The sequence below is a fragment of the Rhineura floridana genome, chromosome 13, assembly GCF_030035675.1.
Source record: "Rhineura floridana isolate rRhiFlo1 chromosome 13, rRhiFlo1.hap2, whole genome shotgun sequence".
In the NCBI taxonomy this organism is placed as follows: domain Eukaryota; kingdom Metazoa; phylum Chordata; class Lepidosauria; order Squamata; family Rhineuridae; genus Rhineura; species Rhineura floridana.
This window is the reverse complement of record NC_084492.1, coordinates 38,517,974-38,539,392: the sequence shown is the minus strand read 5'-3', so window position 1 is coordinate 38,539,392 and position 21,419 is coordinate 38,517,974. Positions and strand designations below refer to the sequence as shown.

The window sequence follows — 21,419 nt, the reverse complement described above, 5'->3', positions numbered from 1 at the left end:
GTACACCACTTTTACCTCCTTGAAGAAAAGTTGGGTTATAATTGTAATAATAAAAACAATAAATGGCAGGTTTTCTTTTAATTTTTAAAAAGGGTGTGTGCTCCTGTTACATGTTATGAGTGTGCCACATGTAAAAATGCATGTGGTACGTCCACTAATTTTATATGGGAGGCAATCCTTGCATGGATTAAAATTCCTTCATCACCTCTAAGCATAATGCTTTGAAAGAACAATGTGGGTGTGGGTGTCATCCTCTTAACCTCCTAGTTGGAGTGAAACATACATGGTGGTGAAAGGATAAGAGGCACGTTTTATGTAGTAAATATTCACAGTGTGTGCTAACTCTCTTTGGCCCCCTTTAAGCCTGTCCCCCAGCACTGCATACTGGGGAATTAGTTCCTGTAGTACAGGTTGTGTGGGCAAAGGAGGGCATTGTTGGAACTGGAGCAATTCCCTGATCATTCATCAGAATATAAGAGCGTCTCTGCCAGATCAGACCATAGGCCTGTCTAGGCCAGCATCCTGTTTTCTCCAGCAGCCAATCAGATGCTTCTGGTAAGTCCTCAAGCAGGGCGTGAAAGCAGTAGCCCTCTCTCCACTGTTGCTCCCCATCCGCTGGTATTCAGAGTCAGCCTTGTCTCTGACCCTTGAGGCATCGTAGCCATCATGGCTAGTAGCCAGGGATGGCCTTCTCCTCCATTAATTTGTCTAATCCCCTTTTTAAAGCCTTCCAAGTTGGTGGCTATCACTACATCTTGTGGTTGTGAATTTCCTAGTTTTAACTGTGTCCTGTGTGACGAAGTAATCCTTCCCCCATGCACCCCACCCCAAAACCCTGGTCCTAAATCTTCCACCATTGAGCTTCATTCATTCTCTTGTTACAAGAGGGAGAAAAAGCCCCCTTTGATTGATTGTAGGGAATCTTTGATTTTGGCTGTTCCTTTCAAAACGGTGCCAGTGCTTTCTTCAAACGGCGGGCCTACCTTCACTGCAAACTCTTAGCTCTCGTGCCTTGTTCCCAAAAAATCCTGGGACTTACTAGATGCTCTGTTCTCCCCACCTCCCTAAAAAGCGTATCTTCTTGGGGAGTGCCTGCAAAGCCAACTGCTATAAATATCCCCTTTAGGAAAAGTTTTGGAAAAAGAAGTGCAGAGAATTAGTGCAATCTAGAGTTCATCTGTTTTGCAGAGGCAGAAAGAACTAGAGGCCTGTATCAAACACACTTCATGGGTGAATCTTCCTGTTGTCTTTAAATTAGGCAAAGCATTAAAACCAGGTGGGAAGAGAAATGGTGAAATGGTTGGCCTTCTACCTCTCCCCCGCCCCAGTTCTTAGCATTTCTAATCACTGGGGGCGTGTGGAAGGAATATAATGCTCAGAGGGCACCTGTGTTGCTATGGAGACCCATGTGGAAGGTCAGTCTCAGTTTATCATCTTGGAGCAATGGAGAAGGGCTCCTCATTAGAGAAAGAGAGAGAGCGGTCCTGCTTTGCTGCTGGGCGTTCCCTGCACATTTATCAGCTGCTCGCACCAGACTGATAGTAAACTTATCTTTGGACAAGTTTTTAAGTGTCAGGGGAGGGATGGGGAGCAAAGGAGCTAGAAGCCAGCCCATACTGGTTCCTTAATGAATATGCTTTTATCTTTCGGATGCAATTTAAATTTTGTGCCGTGTACGTTTTCTATCACTGTAAGTTGCTTTGAGACATTTTTGTTGTGAGTGACAAATAAATGCCATAAAATAGCAATAATAAGGATAATATTTTTTTTTTAGTCCTGGTGCTGGGCTGATTGTATGATATGATATACAGGGTCTTTCTCTTTCCTTTTCTGTCCCCAAAGTACTTTGTCCTCTTGCTTCTCCCTAGCAATTTGCTCCATTTCAAATTCTGAGATAATCAATGCTCCCAGGATTTTAAGGGATTTTGGGGATTATTCTCCTGCGTTCCGGAATCCCTGTAATGGACGATAATGTCAGTTTTCCAACTGTTCCTATATTCATCTTGTGTTGTTCCAGAGATCAAGAGTAGAACCTGTGTTTGGAAATTGCAGAGAAATAGATTTTGTTGAAACCTTTTAAGAGAAACTTCCTAGTGGCCAGAGCTGTTTGTTTAAGAGTAGAACAGACTTTGCCCCAGGAGGTGGTGAGCTCTCCTTTGCAGAGGTTGATTGGCCAACTGTGAGGGATGCTGTAGTTGTTATGAGCAACAGGGCTGGACTACAAAATCACTTCCAACCTTCCTTTCAATGCTAAAATTCTATGAATGGTGGCATTAAAATTGTGACAGGCAGGGAACAGTAACTTGTTCATGTTGCTTCCTCAACTGGTTCAGACTTTCCTTTGGGCCACCAATACATGCAAGTTTCAAACATTTGTTAGGGCCCCTTTGAATGTCTTTTTTAAAAAACCATTATCCATGATGATTTGTGCTCATGATGGTATTGGGGTGGTTATATCCGACCCCTCTTTCAGTACTGTTTCCCACTTTCAGGGCAGACATTCTGCTTTCTCTGCAGTAGGTACATGCCCCAAATTTCCTGCTACAATCCTGTTTTGGATCACAAATGTTCCAGGGTTGTTGTTTTGTTCCACTTTTGTTGTGTTATTGTGCCCCTCCGGACGGCAATAACACGGTAGCATTGGGGAAGCATTGCAGAACTAATAAAGCGGAATGATGTGTGGATGGTCCAGCAAAAAATAGACCACTTAATGCACTATTACTGCATCAGTGACATGTTGCAGAAAACGCCTGGAAAAACACGGCAGTCGGGGGGGGGCTTAGTGTGGGGCATTGTCCTAGTCAGAAGTATGGGTCTAGCCAAACAGTTTAGACACTGCCTCACGGCTGTCCTGTCACATTAGCTTCTGATCTCCAAACTGAAGGCGACAGAGAGAGAGAACAAGTGCATTGGATCTCCATGTTTCAAAGCTTACTCTCCACCTTTTCGGCCAGAACTTATCTTTCGAGGTGTGCAATCTGTGAAGACGTTCAGACATCCAAACCCTCTCTTGATCCCCAGGAGTGATAACTTGACAGCAACCCTTCTCAGCTGTAGCACACCAGTTGTGGAATGCATTTCCCTTGGAAATTTGGTTGGCGCCAAGTTTGCCTACTTTTTAGGCAGCAACAGGAACATGCATGTTTTCTTGTTAGTCCTTTGATGTGTAATATTCTCAGACAACAAAATGCAATTTTTTTTAAAAAAATGTTTTCAATTGTTTCTTGTTTTGATCTGTCTTGAGGTCTGTGGGCAAAGGGTGGTGGTGGTATAAATAATGAATAAATAAAATTATCAGCATATTTAGCATTTAGCTGCCCTGTGTTAGTTAAATCCAGTTAGTTAGTTAGTTAGTTAGTTAGTTAGTTAGTTAGTTAGTTAGTTAGTTAGTTAGTTAGTTAGTTAGTTAGTTAGTTAGTTAGTTAGTTAGTTAGTTAGTTAGTTAGTTAGTTAGTTTAGCTTTCAAGCAAGCAAGCAAGCAAGTAATACAATCTGCTTGCTGTTTTTTCAAGGTGCTTCGTGGGTCTTGCTTCAGTAACACACTTAACAATCTTGTAAGGTATACTGTCATCACCTTTGTGTTAGGAAATGTGGGGGAAGAGGGTGAGTTTCATAAATACAGTAATACCTCCATTAATAGTTCCTCCAGGAAAGAAGCTTCTTTTAACAAAGTCTTTTTTGGGTGCGTGGGTGGGGGTGCACACTCTGACATAGTCAGAATATGGCTCCTTGTCTACTGGATTGCTGCTGCTGGAGGCAGCTCACTCACGTGTGGCTGGAATGGCGCTCCTTGCCAGGTGGCGCTGGTGCCTCCGCAGCAAACAGTGCTTTGGGTGCCCTGGAAGTGCTGTTTACTGCAGACATGTCTGCTGGCATGTAGGGGAGGATGGCAGAGAGAGAGAGAGAGAGAGAGAGAGAGAGAGACCAAGCACAGACTGCCCCTTGCCTGCCTCCTCGAGTGTAAGGAGAGGAGAACTGTGCCCAAAGCTTTAGATTGCTAGCAAGATGCTCCATGATAAATGACAAAGGCAAGGCAGGCATCCCTGGATGCATTTTGGAAGAAGTCTTCAAGGGGTCCGCATGCAAGGCTGCCCTGACCTAGTCGTTTCATTTCAGACATGCGGATTGTCAGTTTTGAATAAAAAGTTTGCTGAACTGTGTCGAACTGCTCTTCTTTTTTGTGGTGTAGGAACCGATCCCTATTCCTTCCATGTTATCCCTACCTCTGGTACCAAAGTTTCTGTTAAAAAAGTACTGTCCAGGAAGCATCTCCTTTGTTGATTGAGGCATTACTGTAAATTGTGCATGATGTGAAGACGTTACTTTCTTCAGACTCACTGCCCTGCGTCTGATGTCAGCCCATGCCATTGATTAACCCCCAACTTGTACTAGCATGAGAAAAGAAAAATGCCCTGTTGTCCGCCTCGCACATACCAGCTTCTTAGCTTCCAGAGGGAAGGGAAACCCACAATGGGCAGTAGGTTTCTGATTAGTGATTTTGGCATCCGTGTGGGCCTTCTATCTGTGGCTTGTGTCTGGCTGAGGGCTCTTTTCTCTACTTTATCTGCCCAACATCCTCTTTGGCGGTATCTGCCGCTATCTGCTCACTTACCCATCTTCCCCCAGTGCAGATAGGAGCCTGTCTGTGATGACATTGCTTGGGACTATGTCTCCTCTGTGTAGGGAGGCCTTGTCGAAGAAATAGGGATGGGATCTGTTGGCCAGTGCCAGTTCGAAACTGTTCTGTTGACCTAACAGGCCAGTATCGACTGAAGCTCACACTGCTTTTACAGATCCTTTTTTCTCCCTGACAAAAAATGTTGATATTCATATCAATATTTTGAAAGGAAATATCAGTATTTTGAAGGAAATAATGATAGAATTATTCTTAATATCGACATTTTGCAAAAATCGCTACATAAAAATCTTATCCACAGTGATGGAAAATATGTGAGTTAAAGGAAAATTTGGTACCAAATCCGAATTGAATGGAATTCTAGCACATCCCTACCAACAAATTGGCAGAGCATGGGTTTTGAGATGAGAATGCAGCTCAGCCTCTCCCCAACCTGGCTGGGCTGATGGGAGTTGTAGTCTGAAGCACTGGGAGGACACTCGGTTGGGAAGGCTGTTCTACTCGTTTGGTCTAAATGGTTTTTAGTCTAACGATTTGCCTTCTTTCGTTTGTTTTTCGGCCAAGGGTGGAGCTTTCTGTCAAGTGTAGAGCAAGGCACCATGTCTGTGACTGTGTATTTTTTTCTTTATTAAGGGGCTTTTTATCAGCCTAGATCTGTGTGTCCAGATGTTGAGATTGTTGGCTTGTGGTTGACTTCCGGGAAGGGTGACTTAGCCTGTGCCTGCTTTTGAGACGGGCTCCTGCCTCAAAAGAAGCTTATTCAGATATATCAGTCAGTTTTTTCTTTTTTTTTTGACTGATTAAACTTCTCCCGGGTAGGGAGAAACGAAGAGATTAACCTCAAAGCCTATTTTTGTTGGGACGACCAGATCTCATTAATTTATGGGACGAGGTCCAGCCGACGAAGGTGGGATGGATTTTTAACAACAAGCTCTATCTGGAAAAGCGAACGTTCATCTTATCTTCTAAGAGAGAACGCACTAACAGGCAAGCACCCTTCTTTCTATATTTTTCTTTTACTTGACTTAAATTGTTGCTGTTTAAAAGAGATTTGCCAGATTGATCAGTTTTTGACATCTCACTGGGGAGCCATAACTTCTCTCTGCTACGCACTAATTAATAGCTTATCTCTGTTTTTGTTGCAAAAAGCTGTCCTGGATTTGCATTCTAAAGATATACACAGAAGAGGGATTTCTATTCCAGATTTTTATTTTGAAAAATATTATACTGTTTTGAGACTACTCTCTTTTTGGTCTATTTTATTTTGACGAATCTGTTTCTTGACGATTGCCATTAATTGTTTCGATCCTGGGAACTGCATTTTGTTTACTTAACTATTGGAGAGATAAGGCTGTCTGCTCTGTTTATACTGTGATGTCACCAAGTTTGGAGTATTAACCCAATTGTTGCTGAAATAAGAAGTGGTTTTCCTATATTTTTCTTTTAAAATGGCAATTAAGAAAGTGGCTGAAAATCTGGAAATAACTATGTTTCAGAAAATAATGGATGAGATTGAGATAACGAAAATTGAATTGAGTAAAATGAAGCAGGAGATTAAAGATATAAGGGTCCCTGTGAGAGAGGTGACCCTGGAAGGGGTCCCTGTGAGAGAGGAGACCCCGGAGATTGGAACAGGGGTCCCTGTGAGAGAGGAGACCCTGGAGACTGGAATAGGGGTCCCTGTGAGAGAGGAGATCCCGGAGATTGGAACCAACGTGGAACAGGAACAAGATTTGGAGTCTATGGACTTTAGAAATAAAATCTATTGTTTGGAACTCAATGTTATCTCTGAAGAAATGAATGAAGATTCTAGAGATAAAGTTATCAATGGCATGGATAATCTTCTGGACTGGAATGATGTGATGGAGCCCAATATAGAGAAAATCTATGGAATTAACTGCAGCCATGTGACAATGGAAAAACTTTTAAGAGATGACCCAGTGTATTTTGAAAAAAAGAACAGAGATATGATTTTACAGCAGTATTTCAGCAACCTATTCAGAATGGATGGCAAGAAAATATTTGGGATAGAGGTAATTCCCATCAGACTCTTACTATATGACTATGGCTTTGACAGCAAGATTATTATGGAATACTGATAATGGAAGATTGGATATTGAAATTACTGGACTTAACAAGACTACTGAAGATGGAAGATGGAAAATGGAACTAATAGAGATAATAGAACAATGGCTACTGAAATTATTGAACCTAACAGATTCTGATGTGATGGATTAATTGAAATGTTTATTTTGACTATGGTTATGACAATAAGATTATCATAATTAGTAATGAGATGGATTAATCGATATGCTTATCTGGAAAAAAAAATTGATAGATATATTTCTTAAAGAATTGAAACCTCTCTTTGACTTTTTGTGGAAAGAATAAAGTAATGTTTATGAGATTTGATGATTAAGTAAGATAACTACTGGAGGAAAGTGATTTTATAATATGACTTAAGAGACAGGATTGTTATATATTATAGACTTATAACTGATTTGATCTTTGACAAATGGGAAGTCAATATTTTACTCTTTATTTTTTATTTTTGTTTTTTTTTTCTTTTTTTCTTTTTGTTTAACTATTTTTGATTTTGTTTTTTGTCTTTGAATGTTTTATGATTTTGTCTTGTATGTTTTATGAAAATCTGAATAAAAATTATTGAAAAAAAAAAAAAGAGATTGTTGGCTTGTAGGTTTTTTTTTAAATTACACTTGAACCTCCCTTTTCAAGACACCAGCAGTAAGAGTTCACCCATTCGGCAAACTCCAAATAGCATGAGCCCTTTTGGGATGCTTCTACTGGGGAGGAGGAGGGCATAAATCCGAATGTGTGTATTTAAAACCTGTCAATGAACACAATGGGGAGGAATGTTCTAAGGTACTATTTCTAGTTTTTGTGGATTAGTGCCTAGAGGAACATTTAGACGTAGACTCTGCCACCTATAGGCAACAGTGGCATAGCCCAGGAATTTTGTTGGACATCTGCTGTCATTCCCACTTTGAACCTCTGCAAAACATTCTGTATCTGTTGGTCTAGAACCAGATTGGAAAGTCTACTTCCCCTCCCCCCAAAAAAATTGGGTACAGAGTGAGAAGGTGATTTATTTGTATTTATTTATTTATATATTTATGTACCACCAGTTCATCGAACATAACATGGCAATGTGTAACAGTATGTGCAATAAAATGCCACCAAAAAAATGCTAAGAGTTAGATAGGCCTGTCTACATAAAAAGGTCTTCAAGAGATGTCTGAAAATCAAAAGCAAGGGTGCCTACCGGCTCTCTGCTGGAAGTGTGTTCCACAGCATAGGACCAGCAAAACTTGCCTCCATCTTCCAGACTGCTTTCGTGTTCACTTGTAAGACCTCCTTAAGCCTGGTCCTACCTGTCTGTCTGACAGCTGGTATAGCACAGTGGGGAGAAGAGCCTGGCTGGGAATCCAGAGTCTGTGAGTTCAAATCCCCGCTCGTGTCTCCTGGGTGTCAAGGGCCAGCTAAAGATCACCCCCACAGGAAGTGGCTCAGGGATGACGTGCCCTGCCACCTGTGCAGCCGTGAGCAATCTACATAGTCCCAAGGAGCCAGGTTGCCCCCCAGCTGGCAGTTGCAGACAAGGAAGGGGCTGGCTTGTGCAGCTGTGGCAAGCTGAGCAGGCCCTGGCCAGCTGGGGAGGACTAGTCTCAGAAGAAGGCAATGGTAAACCCCCTCTGAATACCACTGACCATGAACACCTGGGAGCTTATTGCTATAGGGCGGTCTAAAAATGTAATAAAATAAAATGAATAATAAATAAATAAATAAATAAACACCCTATTCATAGGGTCGCCATAATTTGGGATCGACTGGAAGGCAGTCCATTTCCGTTTACCTGTCTTGGGAACTGCACACCTAGCTGATGCCGTCCACAGGGATGACTCAGGTCCTCAGGGGACAGACCATGACAGAACAGCTGCCTCCCATGCAGGTGTCCCCAGGTTCAATCCATGCTGTCACCAGGTAGAGCTGGGAATACCCCCTGCCTGAAACCCTGGAAAGGGGCTGTCAGTCAGACAGTACTGAACTCAACGGGCCAAAGGTGTGACTCTCTGAAGCCAAAGTCAGATCAAAAACCACAGGCAGAAACAGCAGTGACTGTTGGAGAGTTACAGGGGTCCCCTACCCAAGGTGAGCAAACTCCCTGTCCTGTCCTGCATCACTCTGGTAGCTTTGCATTGTTATGGGAGGAAAGATTTATTCAGAGGCAGCAAAAGCTTACAGGTGCTGGATTTGTGCATTAATTCCCCTCCACCCTTATTATAGATCATGTCTAATGAATTCATGACTTCCACAGGTACACAGTTGATCCTCACAAAAGCCCCATGACGTATGGTATGGATATTCCCATTTCACAGGTGAAGAGCTGAGTTGTACGTGTAGGAGTCACATTTATGTCCCACCAGTCGTCTTCAGGAGTTCTGGGCAGCAAACAAGGGAGATCTTAAATTTTATCTTCACAACAACCCAGTGAGGTAGGATAGGCTGAGGTAGTACCTTGCCCAAGACTTCCCAAAGAACTGCTTGTCCAAGCAGGGTTTTGACCCTGTGTTTCTTACTCCAAGCCCCAGTACTCTTTATCCGCTAGCCAGTCACAAAGAGAAAAAGACTAGCCCAAGGCCACCCATCGCAAACCCAGATCGTAGGCTGTGCTGAGGTCTCTCGTTTCCTCATGGGTTTCAAAGTGTGCCTCACCCCCCCCCCCATAAAGCATCCTGCCTGTTTAAAACCTTTTTGTTGTCTGGTGGGAATGACCTCGGTTGACTGCAGGGGAGAAATCCTTCCCCCGCCCCCCGACTCTTGCATTATCTCTTATGGGTGTGAGCATATCTTTCCTATCCTGCTATCTCTGCTGCAGAGCTGTGTTTGTGTTCATTATGTTCCCCTGCCAGAGAGCTGCAGGTTCTGTCGAGGGAAGACTTCCTTACAAAAACAGGCATAGTTGCTGGAGCAAGTGCCCTGCCAATGTACCTTTTGGGGAAAACTTTGCAACCCTCCCACCCACCCCCGTCCATCCTTCCTTCCTTCTCTCACATGAGGTGGTGCAAAGACCCAGGAGTATTCCAGCTCTGTGTGCCTCCCACTCCCACTGTCTCCCTCTGTGGCTTGATGGGTATGTAGAGGGAAGCGAGAGGGGACGGAGAAGCTGTCAGTTGTGCTGCTGAATCGCTGCTTCCCCTGATCTCCAGGCTGGTGGGAAAGTTTGAATCTGTTGCTATTTTCTAGCTGTTATCGCAGCTTCTTATCTCCAAGCTCTTGTCTTACATGCCTGCGTTTGGATAGTCCAGGGTCTCTCTCTTGGTAGCCTTGAAGGGAAAAAAAAACCCTTCCCTTTCTGTTTCTATATATTTAATTTACTGGATAATTGAGAAGGATCAAGAAAAGGTTTATTGTTCAGAGGCCAAAAGAAGTTTAATTTGAGTGAAATGATCAAATAATTACCCGTCGAATGGTGATTTGCGTTGACCCCATGTGCCTCTGCTTCCTGAAGCAAATGTTCATGTGCCTCTCTCCCTCAGCATTTTTTCCCATGCGCTGGCACCAGAGGGCACTTTATTTTATTGAATATCTTTTGGGGGGTAGGGCAGAGTAATATCAAGGAGCTTAATTTGGCAGAGGGGGAAGCAGGCAGATGTGGTGTGTTCACGTCCATGTGGCAAGTTAAAAGGTCACCTGGGAAGCCTTGCCAGGCGGTCAGTTTATAGCACAACAAGGGTTGTTGCTGACACATTGCACAGGATCCAGATGTGCCTCTGAAAGTCATACTTCTGTTGCAGGAATATCTTGTTTCCCTGGCATCCGATACTGTAATATCTTGGTCCTGGGGGTATCCAGTTCTTTCCTCAGAAAGCAGCGCTATTGTGATCTGGAAGCAGTTTCTGAAATAGGGTCTCACATGTGTTGGGCACCTATTGGATGCTGTCTGTGTAATCGTGAATGATGAGACACACATCTTGTCCTCTCCATGCTGTGCCCCTCTCAGACTGCAGAGAGTGATCCCAGCAGGTGCTGAAAAATCAGTAATCCCTCTGTGCCTTTCACATTCTCTCTCTCTCTCAGTCTTTGGCACTCTGGGTGCCTCCAGACTGTCACTACATTGAGCAGGGGGTTGGACTTGATGGCCTTATAGGCCCCTTCCAACTCTACTATTCTATGATTCTATGACTATTTTGGGGGAAGGATTCAAGTACACATACCAGAAATCTAGGTTTGCACTTTTAAAGTGGACTTAAGTGCTCTGTCACCCCAGTGCTACAAATCCACTTTTTTAAAAAATGCATTTTTATGGTAGGGAAAGCGATATGGAAATGCATTGTGCGAGAGGAATTAATGATCAATGGGAAGATGTCTAAACACCCCGCAAGCAAATCAGGATGAATGCTCATTGTAACATTATTTGTTTGATTTATATCCTGTCCTTCCTCCTGAAAGAGCCTGGGGCCATGAACTGCCCCATAAACAAATCTGAAAGAGTGCTCAGTAAAGACCAGACATAGTCTAATTACCACATAAGCTTTTTGTCCAGGCAGGTAAGGATGAATACTGAATGAACAGGTCTGGAGGAGCCCTTTAGCTGGGTTCCCTGCAGAGGTGAAACTGACAGGGCTCTTCTCCACCTAACACTCTGGGCTTGACATGAGTCAGTTTCCAGTCCCATCTCTGCTGCCTGCCTCTCTCCCCCCCTCCCGCCTTGCCACCCCATCTTGAGGTGGAATGCACACCATCCAGCCTTTTAAAATGGTAGGGGGACTCAGCAATGCAGCCGTGTCTGCAGTGAAGCTCTCTCCTCCTTTCCCTGCCACCCAGGGACTAGACTTTGTTCTGCTGCCTCTGAATTGAGATTTGCAAGGCTATAAGAGAAACTGGAACTGCAACTCTTACAGCAGTGCAATCCTATACATGTCAGAAGTCAGCTCAGTTGAGTTCAATGGGACATTCACAATTAAGTGTGTATAGGCTGCAGCTCCAGCCTTCTTGTTAGTGCCAACAGGCAGTATTAAAATGTTTTAATAAATATTTTTATTTTACAAAAATGGGGGGGGAGGGTATCCGCTAACAAGGTGTCCCTAATCAGGTAGCATATGTAAATATTTTGCACATGTGTGCTTGCTTCAGAATTATGATCTGTATCCATATGCTTAACTGAAACATCAACTGACAATGTAAGCCTTTACATGTCTTCCTATGATTAATTGACCTTAAATCAAGTGACATTCCTAATAACAATATTTAGCCTTTGCCTAGCAGTTTCTGAATGTTCAGTATACTTCCAGTCTATCATCTCAGTAACCCTTGCAGCAAACCTCAACAGCAGGTAGAGTGGTGACTGTTTCCCCATACTGCGGATGGGGTGGGTTGAAGTTTGTTTATTTAATGCAGTGGTGGCCCTCCAGATGTTGCTGGACTCCGTCTCCCATTAACCCCAGCTAGCATGGCCAATCGTCAGGGTTAGTGCGGGTTGTAGCCCCACAACATCTGGAGACGCACAGGTTTCTCCACCCCAATTTATTTATTAAATTTATATTTATTATTTATTTATATTTATTTATTATACTTGTGTACCGCCCCACAGCCTAAGCTCTCTAGGCGGTTTACAGTAACTAAAAACAAATACAATTTAAAATACATCTTTTTAAAAAACAATTTAAAATACAATTTAAACATTTAAAACAATATAAAACACATGCTAAAATGCCTGGGAGAAGAGGAAAGTCTTGACCTGGTGCCGAAAAGATAACAGTGTTGGCGCCAGGCACATCTCGTCATAGACCCCCAGTGGATCTTCTTCCCCACCAGCTACCACAAGGTCAGAAGAAAACTGGAGGCGGGAGAAATGGAAGAAGAGACAGGGAGAGGGCATGTGAAGCTGCCCTATAGAGCCAGAGAATCCTAGGGCTGGAAGGGATCTCAAAGGTCATCTAGTCCAATCCCCTGCAGGTGCAGGAAGCCCATTATCACGAGCATCCCTGCTGGGTAGCCATTTAGCCTCTGCCTAACAACACTTCTAACCAAGGAGAGCCCTCTGCCTTCTGAGGCTTAAACAGCTTGCACCACCAGGAAATTCTTCCAAATGTTTAGCTGAAATCTGTTTTCTTGTATATTGAACTCATTAATTCAGATTCTGTCCACGGGAGAAAAAGAAAACAAATTTACTCCCACATCAACCTGACAGCCCTTCAAAGAGTTGAAGGCGGCTCTCCTGCCACCTCTAATTTTCTTGGTCTCCAGACTTTAACACACCCAACCCCTTCAGCCTTTCCTCCTCACAGGACTTGGTCTCTAGGCCCCCTTCCCCTCTTTGTCCTCCTCCTCTGGACATCTTCCAGCTTGCCAACATCCTTCTTAAACTGCAATGCCCAAAATGGGGCACTCCAGGGGAGGCCTCACCTAAGCAGAACAGAGGGGGCCCTTTTACTTCTCATAATCTGGGCACTGCACTTTGCTTGACTTTTACACTAAACTTTTATTGCTACTGCATCGCACTGCTGACTTGTGTTTAGCTTATGGTCTCTTGGATCCTTTTCACATGTCAAGCCAGGGTCACCCCACTCTGGATTGCAGCATCTGGTTCTGCCTACCCAAATGAAGTACTTTACATTTGTTGAAGTTCATTTTGTTAGTTTTGTCACAGCTCTCCATCCTGTTATCTTCAATCCTGATTCTGTCTTCAAAAGCACTAGCTATCCCACTCAGTCTGGTATCATCTGGAAATCGTAGTGTCCTCTCTATTAGTTCATGCAAAGGATGTGTAAAGAGGCAGCATTGGACCCAAGAAAGTGCCATGTTGTCTGGCCTCCATCTTCCCGCTGAGTCAGAGGAAGACTCAGAGGTGGAGGAGGCAGCATCGGTCAGAAAGCCATCATCCCTTACTCCAGGACCATCCAGGCCAGGGGACAAGGCTTTACCCATCTCTGCAAACTCACTCTTTGCTATCTCCACACAGTAGGAACAGAACTGGGCAATAGCCCTTTAAGAAACACAGACCACCCCTCAAAGAGGGCAGGGCTAACCACAGGTCTAGAGCAGCCAGCCTTCAAAGGCCCTCTGAGTGCTGCTTAGACAACAGCTCATCTTGGGTGAGGAGTTCCAGCCTTAGTGGTCTGTCCAGACTCCTGGGAGGCCAACCTGGCATAGCCTTTCCTAACCTCTCCATCAGACATGATTCTGCCCTTCTGGGTGTGACCTTCCCCTTCTGATAAGTGCCACTGCTCCAACCCAGCCTCCATGGGAGCCTTGAGCCAAGCCAGGACAGGAGAGAGGCAACCCTGTGGCAACCCATTTGCCACTTCTTTCCAGGGTCTAACATGGGAAGCCTTGCTGTTCCCAGAAGGAGTCCAGGGCAGCAAACAAAACACTAAAACCACTGTAAAACATCTTATAGACTTTAAAGTATATTAAAACATCTTTAAAAACATATATTTTTAAAAAAACTACTTTAAAAGCTCTCTACTTAAAAGGCTTGTTGAAAGAGGAAGATCTTCAGTAGGTGCCGAAAAGATAACAGAGATGGTGCCTGTCTAATATTTAAGGGGAGGGAATTCCAAAGGGAATTTGCCACTACACTAAAGGTCCACTTCCAATGTTGTGTGGAACGGATCTCCTGCTAAGTTGGTTTCTGCAGGAGGCCCTCACCTGCAAAGCATAGTGATCTGCTGGGCATATAAGAGATAAGACGATCTTTGCCATAAGATTCCAAGAGAGTGTGCAATATTAAAACAAGATATAAACAATGAAGCAAAATGAAGACAACAATTAATTAACAGCAGCAGATCTTATTTTGAAGCGTTTTAGAGTTCTGGGAGAATAGAAAAGGCTTTTGCCTGGCACTGAAAAAAATAACAGCCTAGGCAGCAGGTGAGTCTTCTTTGGGAGGGAGTTAAATGAGAAGAGCGCCATAGCTGAAAATGCTCTCCTTCCCATCACTGCTCTCTTTGCCTCTGGCCTTCAGCGGATGACCTCATTGTACAAGCAGGGTTATTTGGGAGCAGAAGTTCCATCAAATCGACAAGAGATTGGCTTGACTAATTTCCTCAGCTGAGTTCATGGCAGGGACTTGAACTGGAGATCTCCTGATTTTATAGTTCACACCCTGAGCTCCTACGCTAAAGCAATCCCAATGCAGTCAAGGGATGCTTTCAACAGATCTTCGGGATAAACCCAGAGAGAGAGAGAGCCTGAATTGATAGAGGAGGAATGCCTGGAGCACTCAACCCTTATTAATACTTAACTTCATTGTTGTTTTGACAAGATTGCCAGGCAAATGAGCAGGAAACCACATTGGGGAGACAGGTTGCAACAAACTCACTGGGAGATGAACTGTTGGCCTTTCAAAGCCGGTGTTTCTAATCAATCCTTGAGCCGCATTGGCCTTCACGTTTCTGAGATTCCTTCCCCCAGCCAGCTAAGGGTGGCTATTTGTGGTCTTACTGTAAGTCAATGGGCAACCTGTTTGCACAATATCAGCTTGGCACAGTGACTGCCAAGGTGGAGCAACCTGTCAGTCTCATGAAATGGGATGGCAGATGAGGGAAGGGGTCCCACTCTTTTTTTTTTGGCCAGAGGTGCTTCATTTTGGAGTCATAAGACCACAAGAAGAGACCTTCTGGGTCAAACTGAATGCCCAGCTAGCCCACCTTTCAGTTTCCCACAGGGACCAGTCAGACACCCCTGGGAGGCCTGCAGGCAAGATACAAAGGCAGGGCAACTGGCGTTTATTCTGAGACCCCGATCCTAGAGGTAAGTACACAGCCATCGTGACAAATAGCCCATTGATGGACCTGCTTTCCTCCCCTATGAAAGTGTCTAACCCTCTCTTAAAGCCACTCCTCCTGCATGAGCCATTTGGATGGTAAATACCAGGGACGGGTTCTGCCTTCTCAGAGAGATGATGCCGCCCCCTTTTTAGAAGGCTTTTTTATTCTTCCAGTCAGTTTTTGACTGAACTTTGGTCTTCTGATGCTGTTTTTAGCAGCTGTTCTTAACGATGGGAGAGAGATTCAATTCACTTTGCATATAAAGATGAAATGACCCTCATTCACACTTCCCAGGACAAAACCACAGCTGTTCTTCGAAATGCACACTTCTCTGAATTTCGCAATGCAGTTCTTCAGCCAAGCACTGTGCAAAACCACATATGCAAGGGTCAAGTGTGCATGAAAATGTTTGTGGAAACGCCAAAAAAATGTTAGGGGGAACTCCTCGCAGAAGTGTGTCTATTATATTGGTCAAAACTGCATACAAAAATGTATTTATTAGGAGAAATTTGCACTAAAATGCTGGGGAATGTCCAAGAGGGTTTTAAAAAAAGAGTTTGCAATTTGCTGCAGAACTCGAGAGAACTGAATTCAAGATCAGAAGAATGAGAAAGCGAAATGGATTGATCTGCCCCTCCCTATTGTTTTAGGGGTGTGTGTGTGTGTGTGTTTAATTATGATTTTGTGCTTTCAAAACATTGTGCTTTTAATATGTTGTCAGCTACCTTGGAAGGAGTAACTCTGAAAGGCAGGCTATAGATACTGAAATAAATTTTTTAAAAGCATAATTGAATTTAATTATGTGTGAAGGAGGACTTCCTTTTGTCTCCCCACAGCCTGCTGCCAGTCAGTTTCACAGATTGACATTTCTGCTCTGGATGAGGTCACCTAGTTTATATAGTGTTGGCATGGTACTTTTTTAACATCTGAAGAAGCCACCATGAATAGTCTTTGATATAAGAGAAAGTAATCCTATGAGCACAAAATCGTGGCCTCATATTTTAAATATTAATTCATCCAGCGTAACACCCTCTTAGTTCTGTATATGCAAGCATGGTGAAGATTTCCTTCTTTTGCCCATGAGCATCCTTCAGAAGTGTAAGGACACTCTACTATGGGATGCCCTCTCCCTAAGGAGGCTCAGCTCTAATGCACATTGCCTTTTTTAAAGGCCTCATGCAAAGCCCTTACTCACCTAGGCCTTGTAACATGCTGAAATGTGTCCTGTCTGCTGTCTTATTTAAGTATTCTGTTTGTGTTTATGTATTGGTAAGCACCCTGGAATCGTTTTAGATGAAGGGCAGGATTAAGGGTTTAAGTAAAATAAAACACCTTAGTGTGCGTAAAACAGAGTAATTAGTGGACAATCAGGGGCAATTAATCCATTTTAAATGACCTTGAAAAGGCTGCGTACACACCATAATTTTAAAGTGTATTCCCCCACAACCAAAAGAATCCTGGGAACTGTAATTTACCCTTCCCAGAGCTACAGTTCCCAGCACCCTTTACAAACTACAGTTCCCAGGATTCTTGGGGTGGGTGGAAATGTGCTTTAAATGTATGGTGTGTACACAGCCCTTTCCTGAGTACAGGAACCTTCAACCAGCATTGAGGGGCAAAAAGTTCTTTGTGAGTTATTCCCCCATCCCTGTCCTTCTCCCCCCTGCCCGCCACCCTACCCAACAATCCTGTAAAGCATCTGCCTCTCAGAAGTGGTAATTAGACACACAGGGTAACTGATGAGCTAAATATGAACCTGCCATCCTCCTCAAAATGGCTATTTCAAGGATTTGTCAGGGAATTATCTCAGCTGTCTTGAGCCTGAACAAGGTGACTGACAGCCCACACATTTCAATACATTACACTCTCTGTTCATGGTTAGTTTGGGAGAGAAAGAAAGAGAGTTGGTGATCCAAACTTCCTTTGTGCCACTCTACAAAGAGACTGTGACAAAGTCAAAATCTGAGCTCTTGCGAAGTTGCAACCCTGGAAGCATTCTTTCTGTTCATTGTGGGAATGCTCTATGTACAAAATGGAGCCCCTAGTGCGAAATCTGAGCTTTAGCTTTAAAAAGAAAAGAAAACATGCTTCTAGATCTCATGAGGGTACAAAATGTATTTCTTTTGTGTTAAAAACATGAAAACCTGTGGGCTATTTTTTTGTATTTTGAAATAAGAAGTTCCTGATTAGCACACATTGTACTTCCAAAATTGGTATATTTCCTTTCCTGTTTCTGTTATCCCTAGATACTCTTTTGTTCTCTACTATCACACTTGCCTTTATTCTGTGTATTCTAATTTTTCATTTCCTGCTGTATGGAACATTTATAAACGATTGCTTCTGCTATTTGGGAGAAGAAAGTAAAACAAATTGGCCAGCAAAATAAATGCAAACTAAACAAGCCTATGCAAAATTGAATATCATGCAGTCTGTTGTGGAATTATTGCATCCTGCTGAGCAGAGTCTCTGTTTGGGTGAGAGCAGCAAGAGATCTGATACGAAAGACCAAGTGCCTGTGGGGAGGTGGGGCAGGCCTCAAAGGTATTAGATTTTGGGGTCTACAGGAGAACTGGTTGTTGTGGGAGGAAGGGGGTGCAGAGGCAAATAACAAGGCCCAGGGCAAGCAAGGGTTACATTCCAGTAGCAGTAGCTGAAGATCAAAGAGGCCAAAGGTAGGTGACCTCATCCAATGAGGTGAAGGGCCATAGTCCAAGACAGGCCAAGAGGGTGGTTTTATAGAAGGCTACGTCCACACTAGTTGTTTCAAAAGTAGCTGAGACCGCTTTGTTGCAGCTTGAAATGTATTTGCCCACAGCTGGACACATCTCCCTTCCCCACTGCTGATGTCAGACTGTTTAGGACCACCCACAGCAAAGCATTGAGCCATTCATGGTCTACCGCAAAACGTTTCTGTTGGACACACCTCTGAGTGGCAACGGGGTTGATAGCCAATCAGTTTTGTAGCTGATTTCAAGGTAAAACACACTTGATCTCCAATTTCCCAGGTTTGGGAGTAAAAAGGGGCAGAGTTTGACTATTGTTGTGTGCCCCCGGTTTCAGAAAACAGGTGGAGACACGCTGAAACCAGTGTAACCGCAAGTGTGTCTCCTGCCGACAACGGCGCAGAAGCAGGCAAGGTCGTCTTGGTGGACCAAGATTGGCATTTGGAATCAGTGGATGGAATATTCAATCAGATGACTGTGCTGGTGACTTTAAAGTGCAGAGCAAAATCTGCAAGGCCTGCAGCGGTGGTGCTGCAGGATTTGAGGTGCCGGAAAGCCTGGCTGTAAGGAGCCCTCATTTTGAGCTCCCTCCCAACCTCGTGGCATCTTTGGAAGGAACCTCTTCATGTTTACATGAGTGAGTGTCAGGCCCCCAGACACCCTCCTCCCTTCACACTCTGTCAGATTAAATTTAGTTACTTTCTGATTAGTCCAGTAACATAGCTTACTTTGCCATTGCATCTGAACTAGCAAAGCTATGGTTTGTGCTTGCCCTCCAAACCTGAAGCGCAAACCATGTTTTAATCTTCTGGTTTGGATGGAAAGCACAAACCATAGTTTGCTTACAATAGCAAGCTTTATGTTGTGAAACCCCCTCTCTTTTCCCCAATGTCGTCCGATAGCTTGTTGAGTGAGGCACCTCATTGATCTGGCCCAGCAGGAACATTCCTAGAGAGATCCCATTAGTGTCTTTCGGAAATTTCTCCTGGAGTGAATGTTGTAGTTGGAAATATAAGAAACTGCCTTGCATCTCGGGAAGGGTTAATCTGTCAATTTCTGTTCTCCCTGTTTCCCATTTTTCCAGTCTTAAATTAGTTCCCCACATTTCGGCAGCGATGTGTGATTTTTTTTTTTTAATTATCATGAAAATTCATCAGCATTTTAGTGTGAATTTCTTCCAGTAAAAAACATTTTTGTATGCAGTTTTGACTAATGTGCACATTTTTGTAAGGAATTTCCCCTAAGATCAGATCTTTTTTTGTATGTTATTTTCACTCATGTTTATGAACAATTTTCCCTACTGTGCATTCATGTAAACGTTGCTTGGTTAGAGAACTGCATCACAAAGTTCAGATAAGTGCAAATTTGGAAGGATGGCTGTGCTCCAATTCGCATGTTGTTCAGGGAAGTGCAAATGTGGCAGATTCGTCTCTAAATGAAAACTGAATTGAATGTCTCCCCTTTCCCTGCTTCTACCAGGTAAGCCTATTTGTCCATTGATCCTAGTATTCTCTGCTCTGACTGGTAGCAACTCTCCAGGCTTCCAGGGGGAGAGAGGCCTTTCCCATTGCCTGGCCCTTTTAACTGGAGGCACCATGGACTGCTCCGGGCCTTTCTGCCTGAAGCACGTGCGTTTTCCCACTGATCTGTGCTCCCTTCCTCCAACTGCGCATGAGCACCTTTTGCTGTGGCTTTTGCAGGGGGTGACCTGAGCTGCTGTTGCTTATCTTGTTCCCTCCTCCACCCGCATACACCTGTGCACACCTGGCCTTTTATTTTGCAGTGTTAATGGCAAGGGGAGGAGGGAGCCAGTTAGTATCTGCACAGTTAAAACTTTTGTCGCACCATCTCAGATTTGTGCAAATTCTTCCTTACAGTAATTTTTTTATTAAAAAAAACCCCTTCCTTGTTATCAAAGGAAGGAGGGGGAGAGGACGGAGGGAGGTGGCGGGGGGGGAGAGAGAGAGGGAGCCTCAGTTAATCGTCTGAGCGGAGTCTCTGAGAAGGGAGTGAGTTTTTGGCTCATCCCTTCTCTGTAAAGCCTTCAGTAATTCAGTTTTAAAGCATGAAAAAAGGGAGTTGATGAAATTCCACTATCAGCACTGAACCAATATGCAAAATATCTCGCCGAAAATCAAATAGCTATTATGTTTTCATTTCCATTTCAGCGTATTTGCTTAATGAAGAATAGACAGATCAGGCCGACTGAGGGAGCCTGCGTGAGGTGATAACTCCTGTAGGCTTCCAGCAATCCCACAGAAATGAGGCTCCGTTGGCTTTCTTGGCTACTCTCTTCTCTTCTATTCCCAGCCCCCCCCCGTTGCTTTTCTTTTCTTTTTTTCCTCTCCCCCCCTCCCTTTCGTCTGAATTAAAAAAAAATAAAAAAATCTACCAGCAGTTAACCCACACTGTTGGGCATGGGAAAGCTGACAGCAGGGTTCTGGTTCTCCATGTTCTGCAAGAGCAGAGGATATCTTCAATACTATAGCACGCTCCCCCTTTTTTTTTAAAAAAAAGGGAGGGATATGCAGTAGCTACTTTTAAACATAAGATTGGGGCGGGGGTCAAACCCTAACCTAGGCGCCCTTCCATCTGACGAAGCAGCCCTGTCGGCAAGTCCCTAAAGAGAGTCTCCAAAATAACACCTTTATGTAGCAATGCCTCCTCTTTGCATTCGTTGGGCCACTGAAGCTAAGCTGCTTGCCCACATGTTGCTGGGTCAGATCAAAGGTCTGGCATCCTGTTCCCCTGAAATAGCCAATCAGATGCCTCCAGGAAGCCTCCAAGCCGGGCATGAAGATGATGGGCCTCCTGTTGTTCATGGCTGCAATTCAGTGGCGTATTACCTCTAAACATGGAGGTTTCATAGGATCATAGTGATGGTGAGAGGCAGTGTGGTATAGTGGTTAGAGTGTTGGACTTGAGAGATCCAGGGTCAATATCCCAGTTGATCATGAACCTCACTAGCGGATCTTGAGCAATCTCTCTCTCTCTTTCTCTGTGCCTCTGCTAACCTACCTCACAGGACCTTCCCCAACCTGTCCCAGTGTTGAGATTATGGTGCAGATAAAATGGGAGCGGGTGGGGAAGAACCTCCAGCTCTTTGAAGGAATGTTTTAATTACATAAATGTAGCTATCTTAACTAGTAGCCACTGATAGATTTATGTTCTGTGAACTTGTCTAATTCCCTTTTACAGCTGTTGCCACATCTTGTGTGTTGTTCAGTGTTGTGTGACTTTCTTTTGCCTTGTATTGAATCTCCTGCC

At 43.8% G+C, this 21,419-nt stretch overlaps 1 protein-coding gene across 10 annotated transcripts in view; it reads left to right on the top strand.

Annotated features, from left to right (window-relative positions):
- Positions 1-21,419, top strand: part of ZFPM1 (zinc finger protein, FOG family member 1) — a 133,671-nt gene that overhangs the window by 45,320 nt on the left and 66,932 nt on the right. For 2 of the 10 annotated variants that reach the window (XM_061594175.1, XM_061594173.1), the window contains exon 1: positions 528-555. The exons of 5 other annotated variants lie outside the window; for them this stretch is intronic. In XM_061594175.1, coding sequence (XP_061450159.1) covers positions 547-555 — 9 coding nt within the window. In that variant the 5' untranslated portion in view covers positions 528-546. Of the gene's footprint in view, positions 1-527; positions 556-1,347; positions 1,416-1,624; positions 1,691-21,419 lie in introns of those variants that run through there. 3 more of the 10 variants (XM_061594167.1, XM_061594174.1, XM_061594166.1) reach the window with 3 other exon arrangements.